At 37.1% G+C, this 19,604-nt stretch overlaps 1 protein-coding gene across 4 annotated transcripts in view; it reads left to right on the forward strand.

The window, feature by feature from the left end:
• Positions 1 to 1,001: 1,001 nt before the first annotated feature.
• The window catches only part of megf11 (multiple EGF-like-domains 11), a 128,691-nt gene continuing 110,088 nt past the window's right edge, over positions 1,002 to 19,604 (forward strand). For all 4 annotated transcript variants that reach the window (XM_087796635.1, XM_087796636.1, XM_087796637.1 and 1 more), the window contains exons 1-4: positions 1,002 to 1,185; positions 6,830 to 6,936; positions 7,570 to 7,671; positions 9,465 to 9,565. In XM_087796635.1, coding sequence (XP_087652761.1) covers positions 6,836 to 6,936; positions 7,570 to 7,671; positions 9,465 to 9,565 — 304 coding nt within the window. In that variant the 5' untranslated portion in view covers positions 1,002 to 1,185; positions 6,830 to 6,835. The remainder of the gene's footprint in view (positions 1,186 to 6,829; positions 6,937 to 7,569; positions 7,672 to 9,464; positions 9,566 to 19,604) is intronic.

Consider the following 19,604-nt stretch of genomic DNA (forward strand, 5'->3'; position numbering starts at 1 on the left):
GAATGATCTTTTTTACATTGTCAGTGGAGGAATCTTAAATCTTAAACATAAACAAAAATGTTATTTAATTATTTGCGTATTGCAGAGTAACTTGAAAAGTGCTGACAGTTGCAATAATTTAGTGTTGGAGTCTGAATGCTGAGAGGTAGAAAATGTTGCTTTCACCGAGCTGTACTAATACTCTGGTGCCTGCTAGGCCATTGTAGATTTGGGACGGCCTGGGAACAAATGCCTCGTGGACCCGTACCTGGTGGTTTTGGATCTCTGGTTGACAGTTTTGGCCAGTCAGACATTTGATCTACTTGAACCCATGCTATACTTTGGACTTTTGAATCTGTATTTTGGACAAAATCTTCCTCTTTTCCTAATAAAATCTCTTAGTATTTTCCCGTTAGCGTCAAATCTTTTCTCTGCTGCTCATTTAAAAAAGGTTTCACGCGCACGCTTTCCGTAATCATCAATTAAATTAGCGATGCTGTTGATCCCGCTAATGTTGTTCTTTTCATCCGGAGAACACTGGCCGCTGATTCTCTTTGCATCTCCATTCAAAGCGAATGAGGCACGGACGAGATCTCCGGCGCGACCTCCGACCTTCTGAAGGATTCATTAAGAGCGGCGCGACGAGCGTGATGACAAACACGCCGACGTTCTGTTCACACCTTCATTATCATTGTAATGACCCTCACTCGGGGCTTTGTTAATGAGAAGAGATAATGTAATCCTGTCACAGTTTGGACGCTTCTCCGCGTCTGAAGTGCGAGCAAGAGTTCATTGTACGAGTCGCTCTCCAGCTAATCTTATTCCTCTGGTTGAATTAGCGTTACCTGGTATGAGAGGCGGCGTGGACGGTTGCGGAGGCTGCAGTGGCCTCTCTCTCGCTCTCTCTCTCTCTCTTGATGGCTGCTTTTTGTGCTCTCCAGCCCTTTGGAGATTCTTGATCCTATAAGAAATGCATGAGTTTGTGTTTGCAGGCGTGTGCGCGAGGACGTGCGGTGGGAAGCGTGTGTCTTCTGAGTGTCATCATAAGCTCATTATTTTTTCTTCTCTCCCACAGATCTGTGACCTGTCATCACTTCTCCTGCCGAGCGAGTGTCTGCGGCGCAGCAGCGCTTCTGTCACTTTGTTGCTCTGAGAGCCGCCGCCTCTACAAAAGAACCTCCCCGGGACCAGAGGCTGAGAGATTAGGTGAGCTTAAGGCCATGTGCCTCGGGCTACTACCTCACCTGTTTTATATACGCACTGCACCAGCGGACAAACCTTTCCGTCGACTTGTTGCTCGCACCTGCTCCGAGGTATCGACTCACTGAGCCCCGCGTATCGTGAGAGTAATCCAAATATGATCACCTCCAGCCCACCTGTGCAACACTTGTGTCCATGTTTGCAGGTGTGTGTGTAGGAGGTCATGATCTAGCGGATGGATGTGTATGTTTTAGCTTCTGCAAGATACAGTATAATATGGATCTTTTAAAGTTACCTGTGCAAGCTTTTTTTTTTGGGGGGGGGATCATTTTTGAGTTCACGTCAGACATGATAAAACCCAAATTTCAGCCGTTCTTTGTTTATGCTTTGTTTGAATTAAGTGAAATGAAATATAATAATATAAATAAAATAAAATAAAAATAAATCAAGGATGACTTGATAAATGGATCAATTGGTTGATGGATCGGTGGAAGGTTGGATGTAGGAAAGGATGGATGGATGGATAAAATGATGGATGGATGAATGGAAGAGTGGATGGATTGAATGATGTATGACAGGATGGATGGATGGATGAAAGGATGGATGGATGGATGGATTAATTGAAGGGTGGATGGATTGAAGGATGTATTAATGGATGGATGGATGGATGGATGGATGGATGGATGGATGGATGGATAAATGGAAGAGTGGATGGAAGGAGGGATTGGAGGATGGATGAAGGGATGGATGAAATGGAGGAAGGATTAATGGAATGGTGGATGTATGGATGGATAGATGAATTGAAAGATGGATAAAATGATGGATAGTTGAATGGAATATTGGATGGATGGATAGATTGAAGGATGGATAAAAAAATGGATGGATGAATGAAACGGTGGATGGATGGATAAAAAGATGGATGGTTGGATGGATGAATGGAATGGTGGATGTATGGATGGAAAGATGGATTAAAGGATGGATGATGGATTGATAGATAGAGGGTTGACCTGATAGATCGATGGGTAGATGAACGGTAGGATGGACGGATGGATGGATGGACATAGGAAGGATATAAGGATGGAAGGATGGATAGAAGATAGATAGATGGAGGGACGGATGTACGGCCGGAGATGAATGGAAAGAAGGATTAATGGCTGGATGGATGGATGGATAGATTAAGGAAGCAGGTATGGATGGATGGATTGATGGAATTAAACTTGAACAAAATTAGTTAAATGTAATTAAATATACCTGATGAAAACAGAAAGCTCCCTAAAAAAAAAAGAAGCCTATGTATGAAACGCACCTGGATTATTTCAACTCAATATATAAAAGCAGCAACAGCAGTAACTTGTCTTGTTAAGTCAACAAATGTAACCTCTGCGGGGTCGAACGAACAGCTACTTAAAGGAAGTGCAGCTGATTGATTATCTCTCAGGTGTGAGTGAACTACATGTGACCGTCAATGTAGCAGATTAGCTGAACATGTGAACATCGCTGTTATTATCGGATACGCTCAGAAAACAAAGAACTGCTGGAGGCCACGGCGACGGACAGAAAGACTTCCTGCTCCTCCTGGAACAAATATGCAACAGGAGAAGTCCTCTCATCTCTTTGACATTTAGCATGTCGGTCGCACCCCGTGTCCTTTATCTCTGCTCACGTTAAGACCTTCACGTGTGGAGGATCCATCACTGCCAGCATCTCCATGGTGTTTCCTACCTTTGCCTATGCATCTAATGAAATCAACTGCTGCTCTCAACAGATCAGATTCTTTGTCACTGTCAGGTGTGTGTGTGTCGACCCTTCACACACGTTCGTCGGCTGAAGGTCTCGCTCAAGATGGTAAAATTCTTGATGCAAGGGCAGCTAGTTTCCTTCAACGCATGACTAGGGAAGAGAAAAACAAATGTTTGAAACGTCAATTCTATACAGAAATCTTGGTGCAAATCATTGAGGTTATTGACTGTTTGCACTTCAAAACATGCTCTTTGTTTCACTCTAACTTGTGTTGAGAACAAGTAAGATGTTACATATATCGATGTTTTCTTTCCATACATTCTTGATGAATAGGTTCCTGAAGTAACAAAAGCTAGAACTTATGCTTTGTCCTGATCTAGAGTTTCTTGTTATAGACTAACGTCCATTCATTCTTGTCCTTCCAATGATTCATGATTACAATGATGAGGTTTCATTGCATTTTTAGATCAGAGCCAAATATTATAAAGCAGAGAGTGACATCTAGTGGCCGTTCACACTGTATCATGATGCAGTAGCTTCACTACACAGCTCTTATGAGGCCTCATCAATCATCACTAGAACTGACAATATTTAACTTTCAGCTTATGTATGTATAATCTTATTTGAATTTGACTAATATCCTTGGATGGTTGGATGGATGCATTGATTGGAGCATGGAGGTTGATGGGTGGATGGAAGGATTTATGTATCAAATGATTGGAGGATGGATTTGTGAAAGGATGAAAGAATAGGTGGGTGGAGGGTGGATTAAAGGGACGGGTGGGAGATGGAAGAATTGATGGATAGATGGATGTATGGATGATGGATTGAACATGGACGGGTGGATGCATGAATGGATTGATGGGTTGGTGGGGGGGTTGATGATTCAGAGGATAGGTGGATGATGGATGAATGGTTTAATTAAAGGATGGAGGATTGATGGATTGATGGATTAAAGGATTGATGGATTGATGGATTGATTAATTGAAAGATGGAGGGATTGAAGGAAGGACGGGTTGAAGGAAGGATGGATAGGTGAATAGACTGATGGTTCGATTGAAGGATGGATGGATGGATTGAAGGGTGGATTGATGGATTGAAAGATGGATGGATGGATGATGGATGGATGGATGGATGGATGGATGGATTGAAGGGTTGATTGAAGGATGGATGGATAGGTGAAGGGTTGATTGAAGGATGGATGGATAGGTGAAGGATGGATTGAAGGATGGATGGATAGATTAAAGGGTATATTGAAGGATGGAAGGATAAATTGAAGGGTTGATTGAAGGATGGATGGATAGATTAAAGGGTGGATTGAAGGATAGAAGGATAGATTGAAGGGTGAATTGAAGGATGGAAGGATAGATTGAAGGGTGGCTTGAATGATGGATGGATAGATGAATGGATTGAAGGATCAAAGGATGGATAAAGGAATGAATGGATGTTTGAAAGGACACAAACTTTCAAATGTTTTCTGCAGTTGCTTGTGGAAAGATTTGATAATAAGAGGAAATTAGTCTTAAATGGCAACTTTTACGCACACTCTACAAAGACTTAAGTGAAAATCACTGTAGCAACTGGAAGCAATTATTATCAGCAAGACATTATCTTCCACCATTAAAAGAACCAACAATGGAGCAGTCACATGACCTCCTGTGTATCAGAATAACAGAACATACTGACGTGTTACATCCTGTTGACTTACACGTGAAGACACTCCGTTATCTGCTGAATTTTTACCTCCTGAGAAACTCAAAGCGTGGACACAAAATGGGCCACATCAAACTTGTCACTTCCATTTACCACAGCAAAAAAAAAAATCCACTTTCCAGCCGAATGTGAGGCAAATATCTGTGCCGGGCAACTGTAGTGGTTTCACATATTTGAATGTGCCGCTGATAAAGCTGGTCTCCCCCGCGGGTCTTTTGAGTTTGCAGGTTATTTCTACGCTAGCAGGGGCTTTTTGTTGCTGCACCAATTTTCTCCGACAAATTTCCACATGATTCATCAGATGCATGTGATCATTTTCCTTCAGGGGAGTGAAGAGATAGTGGAGAGGAAATGTACCGTTTTCAGAAAGAAATATTAAATAATATAAATAATTAAAATGAAGTCGAGGAACATTTAGTTATTTAAGTAGTGAGTTATTTTCATAGAAAACAATACAATTATATAGAAGCATATTGTAAAAATGTCTTGCGAAGAGGGATGGATGGATGGATGGATGGATGGATGGATGGATGGACGGATGGACGGACGAATGGACGGATGGACGGACGGACGGACGGACGGACGGACGGACGGACGGACGGACGGACGGATGGATGGATGGATGGATGGATGGATGGACGGATTAAAGGATCGGTGAATGGATGGATGGATGGCTGGATTGATGGATAGATTGAGGGATTGATGGATGGATGGAGGGATGGATTGAAGGAGGGATGGATGGATGGATGGATGGACGGATGGATGGATGGATGGATGGATGGATGGATGGATGGATGGATGGACGGCTTAAAGGATCAGTGAATGGATTGAATGATGGCTGGATTGATGGATAGATTGAGGGATTGATGGATGGATGGAGGGATGGATGGATGGATGGTTTGATTGAAGGATGGATTGATAGTTGGATGGATTGAAGGATGGATGGATGGATGGATATATGGATGGATGGATATATGGATGGATATATGGTTGGATGGATATATGAATGGATGATATATGGAAAGATGGATATATGGATGGATGGATGGATGGATATATGGATGGATATATGGTTGGATGGATATATGAATGGATGATATATGGAAAGATGGATATATGGATGGATGGATGGATGGATATATGGATGGATGGATATATGGATGGATATATGGTTGGATGGATATATGAATGGATGATATATGGAAAGATGGATGGATGGATGGATGGATTGAAGGATGGATTGATTGAATGATGGATTGATTGAAGGATGGATTGATAGATGAATGGATTGCAGGACAGATGGATGCAAAATCCTTTAAGGCAAATCTTTCAGTTTTTTGTATAAAATCTCAAATATGAATTATTATCTTTTTTCCTGATTATTTCCTTCACACCCTGTTTTTTGGAATATAATCTTGCCTAAAAAAAACACAAAAAAAATAAAAAATATGCAATATTAATATTTTGCACTCAAGTAGAATCGTTTTATCCTTTTATAAATTAGATTTAAATATTAATATTGTGTGAAATGTTAGATGAAGGTGATATTGGATGACAGAATAAATGAAGCTTTTATGAAGCCTTTTTTTATTGTTTTAAACTTAATAAATAAACAGATAAAGTCAAGGAAATAAATGTAAGATTGTAGAACTATTTTTAGCAAGTCTTTTAGAAGGTTAACATACGTCCAAATTCAATTAAAAAGAAAAGATAACTAAGGGCCTCTCAAGAAATGATGGTAATGAACAGAATTATAAACGTTTTAGATTTTAGGACCGAGGGGCCCCTAAACTGAGACTCTGAGGCCAAAGATACATTTTACGAGCGATAAATTCAACAGTTTAAATTATATAAAGTGCTTTTTATAAAGTTATTTGTATATAATTTGGATTTTGTACCATTTTTCTGTCCGTGTTAGTGTTGCTGTTCACTCTCATTTGTTGAAATACATTCAAAATCATCTTATCTCCTCGTTAAGTTATGAAATTTAATTGATTTTCTTTTATAATGTCGTCATTCTGCTTCAATATTTTCCCACCCGTGAGACTCATGGGCATTTTTCTTATCGCTCACGTTGTCATGAATCAAGTCATCAGTTTAAAAAAAGGCTCGTGGAGCCTGTAAATGGCCGTGATGACGAGGAGGTCCAAATGTTGGTCAGATTTAAAGTCTGTTTCTGTCTCCCCCTCCCTTACAGTGAGCAATGGGGTCATTTGTTATGCTGCCCATCCTTCTTCTGAGGTTCCTCTCCGGCGCGAGGGCCCTCAACCCAGACGACCCCAACGTCTGCAGCCACTGGGAAAGGTGAGCTTTTTCTTTTTTTTTGTTTGTTTCTTCATCAAGCCTCCACATCTGCGACAGCTCCTCTCCGTTCTTTCATTTTATCTACAGCAAAAGAGCCAGATCCTTCCTAAAAAGTCCATACGGTGCCATCGATCCGGCAGCTTAGGTCGCTGAACTGTGAGAGAAGGGAGGAGTTGCCGCTTCAAATGAAATACACGGGATAATTGATCAGTGTACTCTCATCCCGATCAATCACCGCACATGCCGAGCCTGAATAATTATTGGTTGTGGCTGCCGGTGTCACTTATGAGAAATAAGCAGGAATAATTCTCGTCCTCCACGCGGAAGGGGAGGAAAGAAAAGCGCGGAAGATATATGGTCTGGATTATTGCCTGACCAAGGTGAGGGTACTTAGGATTGTGGTTCCACCTTGTTGGCATCATAATGAATCTTCTAAGTGGGCAGCGCTGCTGGCTTCCACATCCTCCAATGTCCTCGCACTGCATAGATCACAAATATGAATTAGCTTGAATCTCCTCCAGGCCTCTTCCCTCCTCCACAGGTCATTAAATCACTTTTAGTCATGCTTTGTTGTTGTTTTTTTTCTTCTTCCACACAAGAATTCCCTGATGGTTTTTTTTTTACACTTTCCAGCTACGCTGTGACGGTGCAGGAATCGTACGCTCACCCCTTCGACCAGGTTTACTACACCAGGTGCACCGACATCCTCAACTGGTTCAAATGCACCAGACACAGGTGAGTCATGGAAAACAAGTTGCATTCTGGTATATATATATATATAGATTTACTTCAATTTGAGAATGCTTAACATGTTCTTTATCCCCACAAGATAAAGATTAATGTTTGTTTGGGAAAATAATAATTATAATAACTATAATTATAGTTCTTGTCGTTCGTATGTATTTTTAATAAATTAATCTACATTGTTACAACAGCAACAACAAGAACGATTTTATTAAAAATAGTGTTTATGATAATAATAGGTGTTGTTGATTTGTATGTAATGCTTATTGACTTCATCTGCAGTATAAAGTCGTATTTATTCTAATTAAATCACATATTCTTTTTTTTTTAAATAATGTTTTAAATAATGTTTTTTACGTTACGTTTTTAATCATAATATTAATATAAAAACACCACCAACAACAATATTAATAAAGAGTGTATGTATTTTAATGGAATTAATTAATGTAGTTTTTATTAATTTTCTAATTCATATGTTTAAAAATTACTTTTAATTTTATTTAAAGAAAATAAATGATATTAGGTAAATAAAGTTTAAATAAAAACATATTCAAGCAGTTTTTAAATGAAGGCAAATGTATTTACTTTTTCATGTTTAAATCAAGTTTTATATAAAGTTTTCAAATAAAGTTTTGTATTAAGTTTTTAAATTAAGCAACATTTCATCCTTTTTTCATTTGTTTACAACAATTTTCAAATAAAGGCAAATCAATTAAATCAAACCTCATTTCAAGCAAATGATTTTTCCTTTTTAGATAAAGTTTTGTACAAAGTTTTAAAATCAAGCCTCATTTCAAACAAATGTTTTTTTCTTAAGAAATAACGTTTTGTACAAAGTTTTAAAATCAAGCCTCATTTCAAGCTATTCTTTTTTTTCTTTTTAATAAAGTTTTTGAAATAAATCCAAATTTCAAGCATTATATTGACTAATCTTTTTGCTGTATTTTGCATTTGTTGTTGTTATTTTGGTAAAACACCAACCAGGAGATGAAATGTAATTTAAAACCATAATAATAATAGTTAAAAAGTGGTTATCATTACATCATCTATTGATTCATTTATTTGTCTATCTTATTTTTTTATTTATACAGCCTGCAGGCCACATCAAAAACACATTTGAATTATTTTATTATTCCTTTAATTGTTTATAATGTCAAATGCTCATGGCCCACATTGCATTGCATTTTGGGAAATAAAAAAAAAGAATCAGTTTGGCCTTTTGTTATAGTCGTCCTGGACATGTCTCAAGTGTTAAATCAAATTTTCACAGAAAATGATCAATCTTTGAGAGAGTGAGAGTTCCATTGTGGAATTAACCTTCTTTTCTTGGAGGTTTTCTCTGATTTCCTTTTCAAATCTTTCACAAATCTGTCTCTTTAAAAGTCCTTGAAAGTGTGAACAATAAGTTTCATATCTGAGTGTTGATTTTTAGAAAGAGCTTAAAATGAAAGTCCATGTTGACAGATAAAACGATTAGAATAGTTATAACATAATATATTATAATATATTCCTGTACTTTCCTCTGGTCGGAGATGATTTAACAAGATGGTTCTGGATGCTGAGACATCCGTGTTGGAATGATTCCTCTCCATTGATTTCTGCAGCTGTATTGAGTGGGCGTGGGCTCCTTCACTTCTTCACGTTTGTTTCTTCTCCCTCCATGACTTTCATTGTTTCAGTTTGACCTTCCTGCCTGGAAAAAGGGTTGACTTTTTTCTTTTTTTGGGGAGGTCTGCCTGCCCTTGATTCCTCATGTGTGTCTCTCTGCGTGTCTCTCCCTCCAGGATCAGCTATAAGACAGCTTACCGACGGGGTGTGAGGACCATGTACAGGCGCCGCTCGCAGTGTTGCCCTGGTTACATTGAGAGCGGAGACTTGTGTGTTCGTGAGTATCCCTCTTCAACATCTTTAGTCCTTGACATTTCAGGTTATGTCTGCTAGACATTTAAAGGAACTTGAACAAATATTAGAATTGATCTTGACGGTGGGAGGCAAACAGCTCGCCCACCAAACATTAACCCTTGATGCTCTTTGTCAGTGTGGCTTCATGCTCTCTACAGTCGGACACACTGACCCACTCGGATACATATAATACTAAATGATGTCCAAACTAAATTGATGGAGTTATTATTATGTTCAAAACTATGGTATCGAACTTTATTTGTTTGTTTCTAAATGTTTTTCATTAGTTTTGTACTGTTTTTATTGGTTGTAAATAATTATATTTTGTTTGTTTAATGTTTTATCAATTTATACATTTTCAGTTTGAAATTTTTTATTGGTTGTTAATTATTTAAATTCATTTGTACATTTTTTTGTTAATTAGTATGTAAATACATTTCATTAGTTTGTATATTTGTTTTATTAGTTTGTAATTGGGTTTTAATAGTTTCTAAATTTGTTTTTTTAGTTTGGTAATGTGTTCTATTAGTATTTTAAAATTTGTTTCATTAGTTTGTAAATGTATTTCATTAGTTCTTAATTGGGTTTTATTAGTTTGTATATTTATTTTATTTGTATTAAAAAAAATCTCATTCGTTTTTAACTATGTTTCATTAGTTTATCAATTTGATGTTTATCTGTTTGTTATTTTATTTAACTAGTTACAAAATAAGTTTTGTTGGTTTTAAACAATTTAAACGAGTTAGTGCAAATTAGTTAAAATTTGTTTGATTTGTTTGAATTTTTATTTTATTTTTTTCATTAATTTGTACATTTGTTTTATTCGTTTTTAGATGTATTATTATTTTGGAAATAATTTTAATTAGTTTGTTAATATTTTTCATCGTTTCTTATGAGTTGTTTTATTAGTTTGTACATTTGTTTCATTAATTAGTTAATTGGTTTGATTAATTTTTAAATCTGTTCAATACTCTTTATAACTTGGTTCACGCTTGTGTAGTGATTCGCACGATTACCTTCTGTGTGAGAAAGTCAGTTGTGCAGGGTTGACCCACTTTGACCAGACGCCAGCTGCTGCAACACTCTTAGGAAATTATACTTTTATAAGTTTCAGTTGTTCCTGATAACCTTTCAGAGGGTTAGTGGTTTTTGAACCTTAACCACTGATCTTGACAAAGTGGGATTATAACCTGAGTGACCTCTAGGGTTCCGACCCTGGTGAGAGGAGGAAGAATAGCATGTAGAACGGTGGATTTGTATTTTTTTTCCAATCACGATTTGGTTCCTAAAAACATCTCTTCATCGTCATCCGTTGAGAGTGAATACGGTCATCGAATGTTTTGATATCAACGAGCAGAAATCTTGAATTTGAGGAAATAAAAAACGATGCCGAGGAGATGCAATCCAAAAGAGAAGTTGATCCTTGAGTTAAAGTTGATGTCAGTGGTCTAACCTGGAGCCTCCTCACAACACTCGCAGCGAGAGAAATTTAATTGAAGCTGTATAACCGGGAAAAATTAACGAGCCGAGTGGGTGCCGGTTGCAGACCGAGTGGGCACTGCGGACGCCATAAAAACCCACACAGGAATTCAATAACTTAAAAAGAGCAGAAAGCGTGAAAATTGAACTGTACAAGTGCAATGATAACAATCCTTCAGAGCGTTTTTTTTTTTTTTTTATGGCTTCATTAACCGCCATTGATTTCTATTTTTATTCACACATCAAACTGAATACTTCTGCACGTTGGCCAAATAAAGAGGCTTCAGACGGGTTCACAGCTTCTTCTTTTTTTTTTCTTCTTCTGATACTCCCTCACTCTCTAATGTTTTATTCCCTTTTAAATAAAGATTAGAATCAAAGTTTCATACGCTCCTGGTTCTTTTGTAACCGAAGGAAGCGGGTGAAAGGGTGAAGGCGGCCGTGTGGGTTTTGCTCTTTGACCGAAAAGTCGGACACGTCTGGTTTGAGGTAGCCCTGAGGCTGCGGCGAAAAAGCAAAGGATAAGTCTGATAATCCGGGGAGGAGAGAGACGCAGCCTGATCAATAATATATTCATGAGCCAGTGGACTGACAATGAAGCTGTTTATTTTCTACACCAGGAGCAGCTACCAACACTCTAAAAGTTAATGTTCCACACCTTTTTTTTTAAGTCACCCTGATGGATAAAGAGCCCCCTTCTCTCCCCCTGAAGTGGGCGGGGCATAGGGCACTTTAACTTCCTGCTGCCTCTGCAAAAAGTTTCTCCCTTTAAACCCGGACACTCCCTGGATTAAGAGATTTGTATTCCCAGAGCTGTTTTGCATGCGGTGACAAAAGCCGGCATTAGAGAAGAAATCGACCCCAATTGTTGTAACTGTATGGTAAACTGAGTGAAGCCAGCAGGTAGACCTTAGATGTGCCCGTTTAGAATAGAGAGGCGCGTGTTACGTCCAACAAATACACCTAATAAAACATCAAATTGGTTTATTGATTTAATCTTTCCATGTGTAAATAGATAAACTAGATGCACAGACGCCGGGGTTCTCGATGACCGTGCGGGGACGTAAATACTCGGTAATAAAAGATGCAATTAACTTTGAGATTCACTCGTTATAAATATCTGTTTGCCGCTTTCGAATGAAGAGTCGGAAAAATAGCTCCTTTTTTTATGACTGGAGAGCAGACATTAAATCAGGCGAAGCAGAGGTGTTACCGACATAAACGCTGGATAGTAAATAACCTTAAAAACTACAAAACGTTAGCTGTAATATTTACTGTTTACTATACCCAGGAAATATGAAGCAGTTTGAAATGTATTTTGGGGGTTTTATGATGGAAGAAAGTAACAGAAATAAACTTGTATCTCTTTAAACATTCATATTTAAAGGTAATTCCTCCCAAAAATGTACCATTTTCCATCTTTATCAGCCTGTAACTGTAACTCTTAAAAAGTTTCACCGGAGAATAACAGCAGCTAAGTTAAGCTAAGTTAAGTTAGCAAACTATAACCTCCTCTTTTTTATTATATTATATATATTTTTAATATATATATATGTACTGTATATATTTATTTTTTTTAATGAAAAATTGCTGTATTTGCTGTGGATTATTTGGAAAAAAACAATTTCCCGAAGTAGACCTCCTGAGGGATCAATAAAGTTCTACATGCCAATCTATAACCTTTTTTTTTTTAAATTTTCTTCCGCTTAAATTTGCAGCTAAAACATATTCTTTAATTGTCTTTCAAGCTATTATGTGTTTGCATCACTTGAGGAAGAGTGTCTTTATAAATTAGAAATTTTCATTCAACAGGGAAATGTGCGTTTAAATATTTTTTCGCAAAAAATTACAATACACTATAGTATCTTGGACATGATGATCATGAATTCAAAGAAAATATTGTTAAAATATGGATTTTTCTAAATAATTAGATGATGGTATTATACGGGTATTTTTTTTAATTTCCGGTAAATTTTATTAATCATTTTTTCCCATAAAATTGGTCAAATAATGTACATTTATATTTGCAATTAAACACTTAAAATAAAGGTTTGGATCCTTTTCAATGCTGTTTGACATATTTTTTACAATAACTTTTGTAGTTTGCACCAAAAAAAAAACCCAATTAAAAATGATCAATGATGCAACAACCGACTCACACACAGTACATTCTTTTTCCTGCTAATATCCGAGGTCTGTTGCTGCAGCAAACGTAAACATCTTCCTTCGGAAATCTTCTCCAGCTCTTCTCGAGAAGGAATACAGATATTTTTCCCAGGATAATCTCTCCAGTATTTCTCACTCGTAATACAAACATATGAATACAAGAGTCGACAAATACAAACATTGAATCAAACCTTCGCACCTGAGAAACATTGTGTTCATAAAATGAGAATCTTACGATCACCGATTTGAGATTCGCTGTCATTTCCTGCCTCATCTGAGATATTTCAAAACAATGATCTAAGAGAAAAAAATGCTGCTATTGTTAAGGCCGTCTTTTCAATGTAAGAGTCTACAGATCCCACTATTATTATTATCATTATGATTTCCAACTAGGAAAACATGAAACAAAAACAGAGCTAAAAAGTTAGCAGGTTGCTAATGTGAGTCAATCACACCCGGGGGCCAAACTTTTTTGTATTGTAAAAAGTCTATATACAAAACAGGAAGTATGAATCTGTGGTGAGCTTGTCTTTTCATTTTATAGTCTTCATCTATCTCGATTAGCCTGTTTTTTTCTCATAGACCAAACGAATTCCAAATACAGTTTTACTCTTGGATCATTTTTGTTCCTTAACTTAAACTCTGATGTCATCATCGGTTACGATAACAACATGAAAATGAATCTACTTTGATTCAGGGCCACATAAAATGACTTGGTCGGGCGAATCTGGCCCCTGGGCTTTGAGTTTGGCACTTGTGTTGTTCAGTGTGTATGCGTAATTGTACATAGATTATTGAAAGAGAACGATAAGGTCATAAATATGACATTTCTTATCCTTGTTTCTGACTGAAAGAAGCACTTTCGGGGTCCTTAAGCCACAGTTACAAATGTTATAGTGAGGATGGATGATTTGCACCTAATTTTGAGTTTAATCTTTATAGGCGTCTTTTCCAACTCATGGCTATTAATTAATGTCCTTACCTGTGTGGTGGCGACTGGGACGGATCATTAAGTTGGACTAATGCGCTCGGGTCTATCGAACTCACGGCGCTGCCAACCATTAAAACACACAATCTCTGATGTAAGTGGGCGTGTCTCTAAACTTTGCTCCTGTTCCAATTATACTTAATTAAATCTCCTTAAAAAACGTGGAAATCTGAAGTCAATTCTAAACAAACGGGTAAATCCAAGTCATATATTTCAGTTCATCTGTTCGGTTCTAAGCAGATTGGGATCACTTTCATTGTTTCCTCCGATCAGTATCCGGGTTGATCAATATTCCACTAGAGCGATGACAACAATGTCTTCCTCAATGACAACTAAGAGTGACTTTTCTTCATGTATGATGCATTCAATCCATCCTTTCACTGTAAAAGCCTGCGATGAAGAATTCTGATTCAATTCTCTGACAATGACAAGTGAACAGACCTTCGAAATGTTTATTTATTCACATTCAGTTCACAGACGTCCTCGTGAAACCAGAACATTTTAGGAATTCAATGTCAAATTCCTCTCTGGTGTGAGTTTAGTATAAAAACACATGTCATGCAGGTGAATAAAAAAAAATAATTAATTAAACGAAGAAGAAGGAATGAAAATAGAACTTTAATTTTTCACCAGGAAATAGTGGTTAATTACAGTTAAATATTATAGTTTCTCAAAATTGATTTTTTATTAAAACTTAAAAATGTTTAATACTGTGAAATGAGTCTTTTTTTAAATGTATTTTTATGGTTTTATCTGACAGATTGATTTCAAATATAGGTGATGACTGGGGAGTTTTTAAAATAAAGTTCCTCTTGATATATTAAAATTGTGTCCAATTAGAGTAACTGAATTATTTTGACTATTATTGTGGCGCAAACTTGTGACATATATGACAGACTGAATTTCATTATTTCAGTATTATTTTAGGTTTAATTTCAGTCAAATGTGAAAGACGTGGTTACATTGTTTAAGTATAATTTCTGGCCAAATTTGGTAAAATGTTAAACACTCAGTTATATTCTATCAGTATTTTTTTGTGGGCCACATTTTGTAACTGTTTGAGTAACAATCTGTCTGTATTATTTTGGTTCAAAATTCTGTCATATGTGAAAAACGGAATTTCGTTCTCTCAGTATTATTAGGTCGACTACATCTTTTCAAATATGACATACTGAGTAATGTACTGGCAGTATTATTTTGGGGCTAAATCTATTAAAAAGTAACTGACTGTGTTACGTTCTGTCCGTTTAATTTTGGCTGTAAATTTATGATCAACTTAATGATATTAATTCTGTCATATTTCAAAGACTGAATTTCGTGTCCTCAGTATTATTTTTGGGCAAAATTATGTCAAATGTGACACGCTGAGTTATGTACTGTCAGTTATATTTTAGGGTTACATTTTGTCAAGTAAGGTAAGGTAAGGTAAAACTTTATTGATGATGAAATTGTTTTTTTCCAATACATAAAGCAATTTTTTTTTATAAAAAATCAAAAATAAATCAAAATAAAATAAGAACAAGAGAATTAAAGAGAAAGAACACAATTACACAATCTAAGTCAAAAGATAAGTGTGACAGACTAAATTACGTTCTGTCAGTATCGATTTGTGAAAAACTTTGCCAGACGTTTTCTGACACAGACTGACTTAAAGGGCTTCAGATCACTTTTTATTCTATATTTTTTGTTGTTTAAAGACATGCTCAAATTTTGTATCATAGACAAACATAATGAATCAGGGAAAATAAGGCACGTGTCGGTCCACAAAGCAGTTGATCATTTATATTTCAAACCACAGCTAACACCAACAAATAAGATTAAAATAAATAAATAATCCTTCGTTTTTTCGTGATGAATTTCAGTTGCGCCGACAATGTTTGTATGATTTCTTCTAATTAGTTTTCCGACTTTTCTAGGTGTTCATTACCTCGGTGACCTTTGATCCCTCAGAAGCCATTACCTTAATTTGCTATCTGTCATTGTAAGGAATGTGAAAAAACACATTTCCGCGCTAATCATCCGGTTATTACAGCAGAAGCAGCTTGATAATGATAAGAACTCACTGCCGCCTCGGAGGCTTCGGCCGAGCTTCACCAGCAAACATCCACTTTACTCACAAACGTAAAGATTATTGGCTCATTTTAACACAACGATGCAGCATCTTATCTCAGATTCTCCTTCTGATGGGAATTTAAGAAACCACCACTGGACTCTGTGCTTTTGATTCCGTCTTCATTGAGGTTCTCGGGTGAAGATGCTTCAAAGACGAGTGATTTCAAAAGACAAAAAAGTCATGTCAGTACGAGTTGAAGTGGGAGAAAACACAGCTTTGGGGGGAATTGTTTGATGCGTTCACACACAGCATCTCACTTGATTGAGTTCGCTATCGACATTTCAGACGTGATAAGACCAACCATAGGCCGAAGAATATTCTACATGTATTCTTGCTGAGCAAACACAGCAAGGCTTGTTTTATCAGACGTTCTGAGCGGCGTAGTTTAACTGGGCAAGAATGTAAAAGTATATTAAACGCGGGCCGGCAATTGGCAATTAGCTCTATTGTTGGCTGTCCCGATAACACCTCGCTGTAATGAGTAAGATTAGCTCTTTATCTAGATGAAAGACTCAATTTTCCAACAGATTCCTTAGACATGAGTTAAGCAGAGTGATTCATGAATTTCAATTAAAATGAAAGACCTACCTCCTGTTTTATTATGCCTTTCCCTTCAGCGCGGGCGGTTCAGATCTCCGGAGAGTGTCGCGCTTTATCCTTCGTCCCGCATTCACATTTTTTTTTTTTTCTTTTTTATTCTTGAAAAAGGATGTGACACATTTGCATTCCCCTGTTCTCCGAATTTGCTGATTGAAACTAAACGGAATCAACTCATCGCGGTGACATTGAATTTGTCTCCTCTCTTTGACGACTCGGCATACTGCGGACTCATTGATTACAGGTAGTCGATCTCGCGCCTTCGTCAGCACAATCCTTGCAGCTACTTTTTCATTTCTTTCTCCCCCCCTTTTTTTTTTTCTAGCGTAATTAAACAGGCCTTTGCCAAAGAAAAGAACACTCCAAAAAAAAAGAAAATCTACCCTGAATTATCTCTCAATCTCTGGTTTACCTTTTTTGCCACAAGAGCATTTTTTGAATTAGCCGTGGCTTATGAGGCTTGTGGATCTCTTGGTGTCTTCGGTTTCCTGCTGTATCTCCTCCTGCTGTCAGGGGATGCTAATCGAAGCCAGATTGAGTGATAATCTATAGTAACAGTGTTCAGGCCTACTGCCAGCTCCAGCCTGACCCCGCTGAACCGTGTGAGCCCCATAATATCCCACACAGAGCTGCTGATACACAGAATTGCTTGTGTTGCAATATGACTCTCGGGGCTCCGCCTCAAAAAGATGAATGTGAAAAAAAAACACCTAGTTTTTTGTTGATGCTTTAAGAACTATATAAACTGTTTTTGTTTTATCTGAAGGTGTTCCGAGGTCAATCTTTTATAGTTTGTCCATTTAAAGACTTTCCAGTAGAAAAAAAGGAACTACTTTCTGCTAATATTAATCAAAAACCAGGCATTCATTGTGCCACCACTGTACGTCGATTTACATTTGATTGAATTGCTTAAATGAAGTAAGTTAAGTTAGAATTTTTTTTTACCAATTTACCGATGACATCATGTTGTGTTTATTGAAACACGAGTCGTTTTTCCTCTTCTTTGAATCGTTTACACCACCAACTTCGGTAGAAATTCTAAACAGATCCATCCGTGCAAAAGCGGTAATTTTCTCATTGGATTGATCTTAGTCAAGTACCTTGAAGAGCTGCCACCCACATCTCCTGGCACTCGTCTCTGTACTACAACCATTGAAACTCTTTTACAGAGCTTCTGTTGAAGTTCAACATCCACTGTGGTTGACAGGATAGAAGGACTTTCGATTGATAGCAGAGTTGTGGATAAATTCCACAGCTTTTTTTTTAAACACGTGCTTATATAATCTTACAATACACCAATTTAAACGTGAGATAGAATGTGTTTTTCTGAATACTTGTTTTATTTCCAATATAGATATCACAACCCAAATTGTAGCAAATGAATACACAAAAATCAACTTTACACTACTGAACAATACGGGTGTGTATTAGCAGGTATCTGGGGATACATATCACGATATAGAGACAACGAAACATATATTGAGATACTGTAGGAACAAGGATGTATTTGTAGTATTGTCGAGTACTTGACTCTGGTGTTGTAGAATTTACAGACCACATGACTCTTGACGAAGTCGTAACTGCTTTCATTTGTTTTGAAAACAAAATATGTCCAAAGATCAGCTTTGAAAGCTGCTGGAGTCACTGTATCCTCTCATCCTCAGTTATCTTGGGGTTTAAATGTCCTTTTATCAGCGGAAGATGTAATGACTGCTACTTTCTGCTAAAAAAGTACTTTTAATTGAAACACAAAAATGAATATGGTGTGAATATTTGCATGTTAATATTACATTTTACTCACACTTACAGTATCGTGAAAAAGAACGCGATGTAGTGAAATATAGATATTTTCTAACACACCTACTGAACAACACTGTAAATCTACCGTGCAATAATTCTAAGCAACTGTTGCATCTGTGATTACATCAAAACTCTGTAAAGATAAAAGCAATGGTGCCATATTATTATTTTCGTTCATCAGCCAAAACATCCATTGAAGTTTGTTTAAAGGTCAACTAATTCTGAAAACCTAATCATGACGATGTTTTAAACTTATTACTTTATAAAGTTCTCCCCCGTCTGAAAATCTTTGCGAACGAGAGGTTACGAGAGCGGAGTCCATTATGACAAAATAATGCTCTTCAGTCCCCCTGCAGCCAGATGCAATCACCTCCCACTTTGTTTATAGAACGAGTCTCTTGGAGGTGGAGACTTCTGGGGTTTAATGACTCGCTGTGACAAACATCGATGCTTGACCAATCACAGCAGAGTGAGTGTGATTATGGTAAATACTGATGAGTATAATAGAGTCCAACATCTATTTAAGAGACACTTAAATAAACACATTAGTTGATTTGGTTGTGTTTTTAAAAGTCTTGTGAAATGAGCTCCTCGGCAGAGGTATGCATTGTCTCTGTGTTTTCTATTTTTCCCTTCAAATTCAGTTCATTAAACTCTCTCCGTCCCTCTGAAACATGAGGGTCGAAGTCCTTGGCAGGTGTCTGCTGAAATGAGTGCTGCAAAATAAAACTCATCGTTTCTTTTTATAGATGAAGCAACTACTCTCTCCGTAAGACCTTCTGCTAGTGAAAAGGGAAAAGAATATTTGAGTATTTGATGGACGATAAGAGGATTCAATTGATTCAAGTTTGAGTGATAGAGGAGATAAACAAGAGCAGT

Source organism: Callionymus lyra, chromosome 8 (genome assembly GCF_982586985.1).
Source record: "Callionymus lyra chromosome 8, fCalLyr1.hap1.1, whole genome shotgun sequence".
Taxonomy (NCBI): Eukaryota; Metazoa; Chordata; class Actinopteri; order Syngnathiformes; family Callionymidae; genus Callionymus; species Callionymus lyra.